General features: G+C 49.2%; 2 protein-coding genes across 2 annotated transcripts; both read right to left on the bottom strand.

The window, feature by feature from the left end:
- Nucleotides 1–6,040: 6,040 nt before the first annotated feature.
- Nucleotides 6,041–6,349, bottom strand: V2A60_010378 (uncharacterized protein; the record flags this gene model as incomplete). Its single annotated transcript, XM_083261634.1, has 1 exon — nucleotides 6,041–6,349. The coding sequence occupies one exon, from the start codon at nucleotides 6,347–6,349 to the stop codon at nucleotides 6,041–6,043; it is 309 nt and encodes a 102-aa protein (XP_083117760.1).
- A 5,428-nt stretch (nucleotides 6,350–11,777) lies between these two features.
- Nucleotides 11,778–13,789, bottom strand: V2A60_010379 (uncharacterized protein; the record flags this gene model as incomplete). Its single annotated transcript, XM_083261635.1, has 2 exons — nucleotides 11,778–12,642; nucleotides 13,272–13,789. 2 exons carry the CDS (start codon nucleotides 13,787–13,789, stop codon nucleotides 11,778–11,780), a joined length of 1,383 nt encoding a protein of 460 aa, XP_083117761.1.
- Nucleotides 13,790–13,880: the final 91 nt, after the last annotated feature.

The raw sequence follows: 13,880 nt of genomic DNA on the forward strand, positions 1-13,880 counted from the left end.
CAGTTCGCTAGCGACGCCGAGTTTTCACTGTGCCATCTGCAGGTATAGGCATTCACGTGAACAGTATTGTATAATCAAGCTCACGCGAGACAGGTCTTAGTTACAATTGTACGCAGATCCAGTTCAACGGAAGAAACTGATGGAGCAGAACTAATTTGAATAGAGCTACACCGCACTGGCCATCGCGGCGCCACAGGCTTCGCGCTTGTTATACGAATCTATCCATTGTGCCCAGACCATGCGTTTGGGACAAGCGAGAATGATTCCGAGATATTGTGTGTCCCATGGTGACGAGGATCGGTGCAAGAGGACAATGTGGTTCCTCTATGCCGTGGAAAAGACGTTTTGTCTCCGATCAGAAACACCTCCGGTACGCTCTACTCTCATTCTTGAAGACCGACGCTGATCATCACCCAGGCGCTCGATGAAGACTTCATTGACTACTGGCCGCCCCAATTGCAAGGATATCCGTTTGTGACTGACTGGCTATCTATTCGATGTCACTTTGCGTTGCTTTGCTCCTCTATCCTCAGACATTCCTACAGTCAGACTTCATTGAATGACAAGCTCTCCACCGGGCTCCATGAGCTCGACAAAAGGTTAGAGATTTGGCGCGACTTGCTTCCGTCCGATTTGCGCGTCGGAGATGAGTTGGACGCCAGGTTTGCCACTCTTAGCCATCAAGAACGGAGAACCAGGCTTGATCTCTTTATCAAGTATCATGAAGCCACTCTATTTATTCATGCGCGCAGAGGTATTCTCCAAGGCGCGAAAAAATTCCCAGAAAGCCACAATAGATGTGTGATTTCGATGCGAGCTCTACTCCTGATTACTGGCCAAATTATGCCTGATGATGTTCTCTCAAATATGTGAGTCACAAAATAGAGAGTATGAAGTCGCAAATACTAAATTTCGATTTCACAAGCTCTATATTCCGCGTTGTATACATGGCAACGCTTAGCTGTGTCGCCGTGTCCCTGCAAAGCTCCAGTGGTCTAGACAGTCGACCCTATCTTGCGATGGCTTCAGGCTTCTTTGGACGCTTGGCGCGCGGACGCCGGAATTTTCCGTGGAACCATATATCGGCTCTCGTAAATCTGGTAGATGTGGCTAAGAGGTTGAATCATCACTCAGAAGATGAGCGAGGTGGAGTAACTTTCGATACCCTCGAGTAGATCTGGTAGCTAGTGACATGTTTGACGTTGTCCTGAACAAAGGCTTCCATTTATTACATCCAAGATCCATCACCTATGATTGGTTTGTCGAACAAGTAATGACTCCATATGTTCAATCCTATTTTCTGCCCAGAGTGCACAGGGAGTCCTGCATGGGCAACTCGGAAATCCCCGGAGCCGTTGGCATGCAAATTGTTCCAGAAAATGGCATTACCCCTTTTCGGTTTTACATATAAGCCTTTGCTGCTGTTTCCTCGACTGAACTTGGTGCTATCCATCATACCCGAGATAGGAGTAAGCTGAGGGAAGTAGGTCTCGCCACCAACACAGTCATCTTCGAGATAGGCAAATATGCTCGCCAGCCGATTCCATTGTCTGGTCTCATTTCTGGACGGCACTGTCCTGTTCTGCGGTGAAAAAAACCAGTCCACGTGGACACGATATTCTTGGCCGATCTTGTACTTTACGATCTGAATGGGTTCTGTTTCAACGTGCTGTACGTTGCCAAGAATTGTCTGCATGCGCTCTTCTAGACACGACGCAACCAAGTCACTGCTTGGAACAGCCGCTGAATGCGAGCTGCGAACCTCGCTATCGACTATTTTCTTCGTGTAGTCAGCAAGGACTCGAGATTGCTTGAAGTTGGTCTCGCTTGAAAAATTGGTCAATATTATAAATTGGTTACTTTCACATGCGGCAGTACAGACCTCGACGCAATGAGATGTGATATCTCTTCCTCTCTCAGGAAATTGTTCAGATAAATGACGAGCGGATCAATTGAAAGCAGTTCAATAGAATAGTTTTGAGAACAGATGTAGTCATTCCGTATCGCACTCTGTTGACGGAGCATCGCGAATAGTGCCGATGGAGTCATTGCTAGCAGTGACAAATGTTGCCGCAACTGCGCCAGGCTAAAGATCAGCATGCTCAGAGGAATGAGCAGCGTGGCGATCCTCATATGAACAGACTGCATTTTAAAGAAAGAAAAATATTGGTAGCGGACCTTTCTGAAGGCTTCGCGAGGGCATACCATGGTGGTTTTATTTTGATAAGCGGTTCCTGCGAAGCCAGGGTGCGATTGTGCATTTGTGCTGCAGCGCAGCTAGTTAGAGGAGTACAGCGGTGTGATTTCTCCAATGCCACTCACTGTGTGGTCGCTAGACTTTGCTTGATGCTGAATACAATGGATAAGGATTCCCCTTTTAAAACTGCTATAAACTCTGCTGCTCCATTGTATGTAGCCTCTCGATGCCATGCCATATCGTCGGGTTTTCGGGTCGGATAAAGTCCTACCAGGACCGAGCGGTCCGCGTGTACTAGTTAACTATGGTTGGTGAGAAGGCCAACTTTCCGATCAGTCCGAGCTTTAGCAAAGTCGATTGTAGATTAACCTCCCAGGTCACAGGACTTTCATTACGCTGTTTGGAACAAGGCTACCATTTCCTCTCACTCACAGTTCGGTTTGGCGCATTCTGAACTCAATCATCACAGCCACGACAATGAGTACACTTGGGTTTTTATTTTGGCCAACTCGCCGCCGCGAGACCTGTTACGAAAAACTGCCTAGCGAAAGCTCCAGCCAGATCTGCTCGTGTAAGCGCAGCACATCAATTTTTTCACCGTCTTATCGTCTTCTCCAAATCATTGCAGTCGTTCTTGTCCTTATTATCGCATGTCTCGCGGCGATTCTCCTCACTCAAGAACAACACCAGGAAGCGGCATCCAACCACCAACCACGCCCGACAATGACCTGTGGAGGCACAGCTACCGAAGCCCGCTCTCGCAATTGTCACTTTGATCTTCTTGCCAAGGCATGGGTTCCATTCGAGTGCTCCAAACACGGCATTAATGAGTTCATTGGCACCGGCGCTACTTACTACGGCAATAAAACCACGACATGGAAATATTGGACGTCAGAGGATGGCGAGACGAGAATCAGACTGCAAGACCTTGCTACAATGGGGGATGACAATAGAGACAGTAGATGGTGGACTACTCGTCGTGAGCATTCTGTACACTGTGCTTGGATGTTGCTGCGTTTGGCTCATGCTTTCACACACAATCTACCTGGTGACCATCTAATGCGCAACTACCACCACGCCGAACATTGTGTGAATAACCTGCTAGATAAATCCTATTTCGCACCGGATCAGGATGAAATTGCAACACAAGGAAACATCATTTTTGGCGATTGTTCTTAGCTAGGTTATGAAGAAGGAACCAATAAATCACTGCGATACAGTAGTCAAACCAATGTAATATTAACCATAGTATTGTGTATCTGTGGTTTTCCGTTAAAATATTCCATTTATAGCACATCTAGAGCACGTGTCCCTACTAGGACCATCCTACTTTAATCGTATGGGGTGCGGACCTGACAGGCTTCGGACCGATGGTCCATCCGAGGCTGGCTCTCTCACTCATTTCGGACACCAGCGGCAAAATTCAACATTACATACACTCTTATCCTGTCTAAAAAATAAAGCCAATTGATCAGGCTACATACTCGGAACACGGACAAGTGCTTCTAATTGCTCTCTGGTATCAGTATACCTCGCAGAATTATGCAACAAGACACCAACGCTGAGCCAAAGCAACACGATATGCCAGAACCTATGCTCGATGAATTTCGATTGTCAGAGGAAACTGAGCCGCTGCAGGCGAAATACCAATCTACCCGCTTTCAGGAACGAGTCGTGCGAAGCAACAGGCTCAGGAGCATCGCAAGTTTCGTCGCAGTCGTGCTGATCTTGCTGTCATCGGCTCAGCTCTTTCTACTTTTGCAATACCGACAACATATTAAACACAAGGGCGAGTCCGCAGCTTCGAGGCAGCCAGAAAATGTTCGAGTTCTTGACTGCGGCCAGACCGTGGCAGAAGCCAAAGCCAAGGGATGCACCTGGGATGAGTTATCAAAGGCCTGGCTACCACGTGAATGTCCTCGCTACGCTCTCGAGGAATATAAAATGCAGGGCATGCTTTCGAATCCTCATCAGAATGCAACTTCATGGCCATATTATTGGGATCAGGAAGGTACGAGCAGTCTCGACCTCGACGCTGTCGCTGGAGACGAAAACAGGGAGATTACTGAGAAAGTTTGGACAACAAGTCGCCAGCATCTAATGCATTGTGCTTCAACTTTAAGACGTACAATTTGGTCCTACGAGAACGGACAAGGGCATTACGATGCAATATCAGAGTTAAGCCACGCGCATCACTGCATTGATACCCTGCTACGCGGGGCAATCCGAGCGGAAGGAGACTCTGTTGATACGATTACAACGCTCACTCGTGTCCATGTTGGGTACTGCACATTCGCCGAATGGGGCTAGAACATTATGGTTAGGAGAGAATGAATTCAACCTCCTAGTTTGATCTGTAAATCGATCGTTGGTTTTGCTACATTATGCTGATTTCAACGCGGACCACAGGTGCCCGCTACGTCTTACTTGTTTGCTAAATTGATTCTGCTCACAAAGACTCCATCTGGTACCCATATGGTCGACATACAGCCGAATGAGCTTGAACCGGCTGTGTTTAGCTATCGGTCCGAAGCGGTCTTCGTCTAGATTAATTAATCACCCATGGGTGGTCGGACCGCATAACTGCGGTCCGACTGCGGTCCGACCCGCACAACTGCGATCCAGCCCGCACAACTGTGGACCGACTGCACACTTGCGGTCCGAATGCATAACGGGATCCGAACTGTGAATATGCAAGTGATCCACGAGGGCTGGGACAGGACACAATTAGTTATCTGCAGCTTATCCTTGGTATAGCGGGGGTTTATAATCTGGCCGTGGTTATGTAAGCTTTGAGGTACGTGTGAATACCCTCGCCAATCCAACGGGAGTTAAATTTGCCTCGGACTGCTTAACAAAGAATGGCGATCAAATCTGAAAAAATTATTCCAAAGTAAGAAATTACTAGATAACGGAGGGAAATCACATCCGCTGCTTCTTTGTCATGCTTAGACAAGCTAGTCGTGAGCAATGTGTTTCGCGGCGCCTCTCTACGCCAGTCCCATAGCCTGATTTTGCTCAACGGGTAGATACGAAGCCGAGGTTTCGATTTTGAGAATCCTCCAAACCTATCAGACCGGATCAATGCCGGACTGACTACAGTCAAAGTCGACGGAGAGACGGACCGCCGTTTTCCGAGCGTGACGCCGCAGAACTAGAACCGTGCAGGACCTGTAACACGTAAAAGGGCTTGCTTGGTATCTCAGAATCATTCTGGATTGCTGCTATCCAACACTTCCTCATTACTTAAACAGTCATTAGATTGAAAATGAAGTATACTCTTTTTGCTACGATGCTTTACACTGCCTCGGTCCTTGCCGGGGTAACCAAGCCGCAGGCCATGGAGGAACGAGACGGCGAGCTTGTCTACAGAGCACCACCTCCACCCATTTACGAGGAAAAGGTGTACGCCGACACTCGGTATTAATCCATGAAAAGCAACGATTTGACGGGTAAGTTGCATCAACCAGCTCAGCCCACTAGCCTCGAAATGTCAACGCTGAGACTTGAACAGGGCCGAATTCCACTGTAGCGATCTTACTCTCGTGGCAGGACAGATGATAGTACTCAAATCCGTTGCCCCATGAGCCGCGTTCGCGGGCAGACCTCTTGCAATTATGCAGAAAGTTTTATACTACAATATACATCTCAGTCGGCGTCGTCGAAATAGAAAGTGGCTGTAAATCCGAGTGTTCATTAGTGCTCATGCAGATACACCCTCTTATTACCACCGTCTCTGAGTGAACGTGAATGGCTTTCGTGGCTTAGCTGATGCTTAGGCAGCAACTCTTCAGAGATTGAATAATCTAGCCAACGCTAAAAGATCCATTTTAGAGGCTAGAACTACATATTGTCCATCTTTTGAATGATGTGCTCCATCTTCGCAGCATCCTCACTCTTTGTAACCATATCCCAAAAAAGGCCCTTACTTCTCAGCAGCTCCTGCGGCGTCCCAGACTCCACAACTTGACCTTGGCTCATTACCAGTATGGAATCGAAGTCGGCGACGGTCAGTAGCTTGTGCGCTACAACTAGAATGGTCGTATTCTCAAAGTTTGCTCTGATCGCTCGCTGTATGACCGCTTCGGTGCCTTCGTCGACACCACTAGTCGCCTCATCTAGGACCAGAACCCGACACTTGTCCTCTAGCATTACGCGGCAAAGGCACACAAGCTGACGCTGCCCCTGTGAGATATTTTTTCCTCCTGTGAGAATCTCCCTGTTAAGATCTGCTTCTGAAATGCCTCCAGTTGTTTCAAGAGGGGGGAAGTCTAAGCTGTGGAGGGCAGAAACTATTTCACAGTCGCTTTTCTTGCCAAAAGGGTCGACATTCGACCGAAGCGTTCCAGAAAAAAGAAAAACGTCTTGGGGTATAACAGTGACGCTATTACGTAATCTCTCCGGTGAGATCTGGGCAATATCTCGATTATCGATCAAGATCTGTCCCTTTGTGGCATCAACGAAGCGCAGAATGGCATTGATTAGGCTTGACTTTCCGGCCCCAGTACGGCCAACTATTCCGAGTCGCTGTCCATGCTTAACAGAAAAAGAAATATTTCTGAGTGCCCAAGGAAGGTTTTCATTATATCGAACGGCAAGATTCTGTACCTGAATCGCCCCGCGGGAGGGCCATGTGTCCGGCGTGGCCTCTCCGTCCTTCTCCACGTCCTTCTCCACGTCCGACGGTATGGACGCCAACTCGAGCAGTCTGTAGACAGCATTGAGACCGGTTCTACTAACATTGACCCGACCAATTGTAACAGAGAGTGCTTGACCAAGCTGGAGAGCAAAGGCGATCCCAAACCCGGTGATGGCGGCGGATTTGGTACTAAGAATGGTGGCTGTAGCGACAGTTGCGACAAAAATACTTTCAATTACTCCAAGACGAATGCTCATCCAACTCAAACTGAGTGCCTGATGTGTGAATAGCGTGTTGCTATCGTCAATGAGATTTTGCATATTCTCGATATAGTGCGGGACCTTATCGAAGGCGCGAATAGTTGCAACGCCCTCACTGACGGAAGATACGAGGTTCGAAATGGGAAAGCTCCAGCTGTTCAAAAGAGGACGTAACTTTCTCGATAATCTTAGGGACTGCGTAGCTACTCGAATGTAGAGGCACAGAATGATGATACCAGGAAAAAACGTATATCGCGACAAGAAGACACTATAAAATTTAATACTTGTAAATTCGGTCTCTGAGGACACTCAATAACCGACCTTGTAGTATAGATGAATAATATATGGATGGTTGAGCTCAAAATACCAATGATTTGTGGTGCAATACGATGGTCCATGGTATACATGTCCGAACTGAGCGTTTGAACGACTTGCCCGGGCGGCGTGTTGTTGATCCAAGCGAGCTTAGCCTTCAGAATTCGTTGAACAAGTTTCTCGAAGAGCTTCTGCGAGGAATCATAGCCAATTCTTGCAAAGAGAACAGTTTGCACGGAAGAAAATGCTGCACCAAGTACCGATAGTGACAAATATACTGCGACATTAAACATGGTGGAGTACTGGTGATTGGCTGGGCGGGTCCTGGACGTCCACTCGGACAACCACCACGAGTTACTGATAGAAACCAGGCGGAATAGTAGCGTAACAATAATAGCACAAATATATGCTTGGGGATTCTCGCTGCTTTCGATATATCGACGCAGCGTTTCCCAATAGTTTTGAGTGTCAACTTGCTGTGCGGCAGGTTTCGAAGCAGTTTCGGTGACGCATGGTTCGCCAGTCGCAGGTGCTTGACCTTGTTCTTCTACCCCGGTGACACTTTGCAGCTTTGTCTGGCTCACTTCTGCCGTCGGCTTTTGTGAAACGGGAGTTGTAGTGGACAAGGCAGAACCGTTCTCCAGTGAGATAAGGGAGGCCGCAGTTGCTGAGCAGTATTCTGGGTGCTGCGTTGCCAGAATTATGGCTCTTCCGCGCGCCAGCTCCCCACGGAGAGCATGTTCGCATATATGCCTTGCGATAGGGGTATCAACTGCCGCAAGAATGTCTTCCGTTATGATGTATTCAGCAGGCGAATAAAGCGCTCTGGCGAGCGCCACTCGCCACTTTTGACCGCCGCTGAGCAAGGAACCACTTGTACCGGCAAAGGTAAGATCGCCGTTGTTAAGAGTAGCAAAGTCATCGGTAAGCGCACACGCCTTGACGACTTTCTGATAGCGTTCTTCATTAATGTCGTGCCCAAAAATTATGTTTTGTCGTATAGTACAAGCTTGAATCCACGGGGGCTGAGAGACGTAAGCAGTCGATCCAGGAATGATATACTTTCCACTGGCCGATTTTGATGGAGTTTGAATTGCAGGTTTGTTAAGACTCCCGGATTTTATGTTTGCCTCCTCTAAGATCGAAGACAAGAGCAGGCTCTTACCAGAGCCGACCTTGCCCTTGACAACAGTCAGTCCAACTGGTGGAAAGTCCAAGTTGACATTGTGTAGAATAGCTTGACACTGGTCTCCACTCCATGCCAAACTGGCATTTTCTAGCGAAATTATGTCAGAAATGATTGCACATCTTCCCTGCTCCGGTAAATGGAAATAGAGTTGAAGTTTCGCGTAACTGAGTCGCCATCGATGTATAGACGTAAATTGAGTAGGGAGTTGACGAATAACAGCATGTAAACTTCCAAACAAATTGATGGCCGCGAAACAGACCGACGGGCTGAAATCATCAGTGCGTAGAGCATACATCGAAATAGCCACAGACGCAAAAAGAACTGGGCCAAGAGCCGCAACGAGGTTGAGCAGCTCTTGCTGCAAGCTATCTTTCCACGCCAGCCCTGTATCGAACTGCCTTGCGCCAAAGAGTCGGGTTTCCCAGAAACGCTCCATGGAGGACAGCCTTATTTGGCGCAAGCCATGCAGAGCTTCAGATACGAGTCTGGATACGCGTTCGCTAGCCCCAAGGTATTCAGCTTGTGTTCGCCGATGCCTTTCTGAGAATTTCGTCGAAAAAATGATTGCCAGTATTGGTATGACGCTACTAACGAGTACCGCTGAATAGCCTAGTAGGCGAGATAAATACACGGAGTAGGCGGCAATTTTCAGCAAAGCAATCGGCATGCTGTGAGCGTTTAGAAAAGCCGAAGCCATACTTTGACTGTGTGATTTCTGTTGTCAGTATTACCAATGCTTGCTGAGCGAAGCTGAAAATACTGTACCTATGATTGAAGATGGCGTCCATCGTGCTTGGAGCATCAGTATCGGGCTTCCCACTTTCCAATATTGTGCAACTCTCAGCCCGTAAACGCATCGACTTCTCAAATACCAGAGACTGAAGAAGACTGACTATCGGTAGCTGAATACGCGTGTGCCCAATCCATGAGGACCAGTTGTCGAAAACGGAATCACACAGAAGGCTCAACGGAAGCAAAGCAACCCAGATCCATGTCCAAGAATCAAAGCTCGACTGTCTTTCCAGATGTTGCAGCAAATGATGTACCGCGAATCGGCTGCTGAACTCCGAGGCGGCTGCCAGCAAGACCAGTAGCCACTGCAAAAGCCACGGGCGAAGAAATACAGCAGCGCAACGTGCCCATAATGCTTCTATATGGTTGTACGATTCGTAACGCATCCTCAGAAAACGGACTGACCGACCTTGAGGTATTCGGGGCAGGTCTTCCACTGCTAGGATGGCGGGAAGAGAGTCCATGTCGCGATGGAGTCCCCATGAGAAAAGCATCCAATCAAGAACAGATACCCCACTCTCGTTCAAGACTGCAGTGCCACCGACAAAAACAACAGGCCGTCGAGGAAGAGACATTAAAACGATCGAAACGGTTGCTGCAGACAGAACCTGCAACCAGGGGCAACTCTGGTTCAGCGTAGTCGATTCGTACCAAATGAAAGCCATAAGTATCATGGACGAAGTGACTGCGAAGAGTGATTGCGTGTATCGTCGGTGAACATCCCTCTGTTGGGAAAGAGAAATTGACTGCCATGCAAGCAAGAGCTGCGAGTGCGCGTCAGCTTTGCATTGTACAGAGGATTCGTTGTGAGCGGCGAGGTTACTTAATAACATACCCAGAGAACAGGCTTAGCCCATCGTAAGAGAAAGCCGCATTGCGGGGGATTTTGTGTCAAAAAGGACATAGCCAGTCCAATTCCAGGTACAATGACAATGGTCCCATGGATAGCTGGATGAAGCGCCTCCGCCTTTGTTTCGGACTGGTTGGTAGCTACGCCATCTACATCTTTGTAAAGTTGACCTTGCGGCCGGCCTCTGTGATGCAAGCCAAGAGTGGAATTGGCTGAGGCCATGTTCAGACAAACAAGTGCGAAATCGGTAGAAGTTGAAAAAAGTGAAATCGTGTTGTGGTCGGTAGCTTCAATCTGATAGCGGAGAAATAGCAACTAGCGACGACAAGCAGTGGAGCTAGTTATAGGGATGCGCGCAACTGGCATCAATCCTCCTTTTGTAAACAAGGTGGATTGATGCTACGTTCGGAGAGATGCAAGCGAATTACTGCGGGGTAGGTCATGATGAGCGATGAGGACTCCGAAGTGCTGTGCACACGGCAGGAAATGCTCCACAGCTTCGGACCGGCCATGAGCGATGCACGAAGCTGACAGGTACTGCACCCCGCCACCTTCGGAATTCCAGGTTGAATTTACCATAAGAGTAAACTAATAAACGACTGGTGATATAGTATTTTTGTGTGTGCAGACTAATTCAAACTGCTGAATTTAAAGTGCCCTGTAAGCATGAAGCTGACTGAGATACTATCGTTATAGTTGTAAAGCAATTTTCTTTTCTCGTTATACCGTAAAAATCGGAATGGGTGTCGCGGGGGCATACTTACAGAGCGCATCTTGTGAGGTCCCAGCTAGTAACCCAAATATGCTCTCTCACACACAGGAGGTCCGTCAGATTTACCGTGACCACGAATGGCCGGACGATTTTCGTCGTCGCGAGTGCCGTGATGCCCTGCAGGAATGGAACAGGACTATCAGGGATCGATTGGCGGAGCCGGGAAACAATCTGCATGAAATCAACCGCCGACCGCCAGGCCCGCAGGAGAGCTATCGGGGCTCCGAGGGCGAGGATGAAGTACTATTTGTTAGACCTGGCTGGCAAAGCCGGCCAGTATTACCAAGCTAGAGGCCCAAGGTGACATAAAGTGGCAGCATATCGCAACGACCAATCCAACAACAAAGGCAAAAGCAGTGTAAAAAGTCACATCATCGCTTGTTCATGACAATCGTTTTATCCGTGGTGCTATTATATTTATAACTGAAGCTGAAGCCGCGGGACCCCCACGAACCTACCGCCTGCCGTGTAAAACCTGGCACCTAAGTAACTAGTGGAAGAAGAGCGATGAATATGTGTGAAAAGCAATGCAAAAGGGGTATCTTTTAAGTAATGAAATCAGAGACACGCTAAACGCAATTTCAAGTAACAAATTACAGAACATGACGCCGACCATCCACCAGTATGAGAAAAGAGCGAGGCAGCCAACTAGTCAGCACAATATTGGATGCACCGACCCAAATAATCACCGAAAAGACATCTATACTGCTCGCTCTCCAAAACCAAGCAGCAATACTGCCCCATGCCCCCTTGCATTCCGGAATCAAGGCGCCGGTTGTGCCACAGCTTTCCTGAGACTTGTCCAGTAGGCGCTTGGCCAGGCGGCCATGCCCTTGTCGTCGGTGGACGTCCCTTCCTTGCAGCGCAGTACGACGCTCTGGATGACGGCACCAAGTTGCTCTTTGGTCACGAGCAGAGTTTTACCGTCTCCGGCCACAGAGGGTGCTCGGCTGTATTCCTTAGGGTAGCAGAAGTTGTTTCCCTCGGACAACAAGGCCTCACACGTGGGACGGTCCTTCTGGTCACGACTCAGGCAGCTTCGCATCGTCTGTATCAGAGCGACAGGTACGTGCGATCCATCTTCCGTTGTCGCCGGGATTTTAATCCGGTAGGACCAGTCGACAATGGCACGGATGCGTGAGCGTTGCTCAGCTATCTTCGCAAAAGGCGGCATGCCGTAGACCATCTGATACAGGATGCACCCCAGGCTCCACACGTCGCTGGGTTTGCCGACCTTGACAATTTTGGGCGCGCCACTGGCTGGCATGTACAAATTCGCATTGTGCATCGACGTGAGAGCATATTGGTTCGAGTCCATCAGCGATTCGGGCGACATGTAGTTTACGGTGCCGGCCATAGTCTCACGATGCACATTAGCCGTCATGTCGGTCTGGATAGCGTTGGCGATACCAAAGTCGATAAGCTTCAGCCGGCCCCCGACAAGTACAAAGTTGGCCGGTTTGAGATCGCTGTGCACCACCGCCAGCGCATGGATCGCTTGCACGCACTCAATCATCTCCCTCCAGTAGTATCGCACAAATGTGAGTGATATCGAAGCTTGGTGCTTCAGCTTCACCCTGGCGGTTCCTGAGAAGGGAGTTGAAGTCAAGTTCGCCAATTTCCATGAGCTGTTATGCATGTTAGATGTTTTGTCTTTCGGCATAGAGTAGCCTAAATGTCCTGGAAGACGACAATACTTACAATATAGAATGCCTGCTTTTCTCTCTTCATCTCATAATCAATGAGTTGAATGACACGTTCAACATTCCGTAGTCGCTGAAGTAGTTCAATCTCTCTTCTCAAGTCCTTCTCCATAAGCTCGTCCCCGAGCGAAACTCGTTTCAAGGCTAACATAACCCCTCTCTCCGTGGCAACGCGGAACACTTTGCCCGAGCCTCCTCGTCCGATGTAGTCTATCCTCGTGTAGGCTGTGCCGTTGACTTTCATCACCAACTGCCTTTTCTTCATTGATTGGGCGGCCGTCAAGGTCTCGATAACAGGCATCCTGGGGGGCGGAAGGGTGGGTTCCGGCTGGCAGAGAGTATTCTGGCCCTTGACAGCTAAGTCTCTCCTTTCCGAGGACAGGGCCAGCTGCGGAGCAACCGATCCAGTGTCGATCCTGTGTGGCCTTGCTGGCTTGCTAATCTCCCTGGCAGGGAGTTCCATTGATACCCTTTCAAGTGACGGGGTCAATGACAGCGGGATAAGCGCGTGGTGTGGTGAATCGTTGCTCTCTGCTTGTTGGGCATGCATATACAAGAGGCCGGCCTGAGATGCCGCCGGCTTGCCGATTGCGGCAGAGTTCTGGAGTTTTGGGGTTGAGGGAGCCATGGCGGGCCGATCACTCGCAGCGGTCCCAAGATCTTGAGGCTGCTGACTATCGGGATCCTGGCCGTTTGTGAGTGGCTCTTCGCCATGTACTTCAGCAGCTTCTTCAGTCTGCATTCGTAGGCCACGACGTGCTGGTTCCCTGAGGATTCCAGGGACTCGCCGGCGGTGCGTCGATCTCCGAAGCTCGACATCCTCTCTCTTGCCCGAGTTGGCACTTCGTGATACGCTGCCCACACTATCAGCATCGGCCGTCTGCTCCGCGGTAGCGGCGGCCATTGTTATGCCAGCATCGCTATCCACCTCGGTGCTCTTGGGAGTAACAGCTGCTGAGCCTGCTGAGTAGATGCTGTTTGCAGATGGACCAACTGAGCTCCGGACTGCGTGTGCTGAAGTAGGCGTGTTGATACTTGGAGTATACTCCTGCTTGGGTTGCCGCTCGTCCATTTCAGTTTGTGTCTGGCAATGCGATTCTTCTTGGGTGCATCTTCTCTCCTCTTTTGTCCTACGCGCATACGCCGACATGGAGCGTTGTAGC

The sequence above is a fragment of the Cordyceps javanica genome, chromosome 7 (assembly GCF_051103115.1).
Source record: "Cordyceps javanica chromosome 7, complete sequence".
NCBI lineage: Eukaryota > Fungi > Ascomycota > Sordariomycetes > Hypocreales > Cordycipitaceae > Cordyceps > Cordyceps javanica.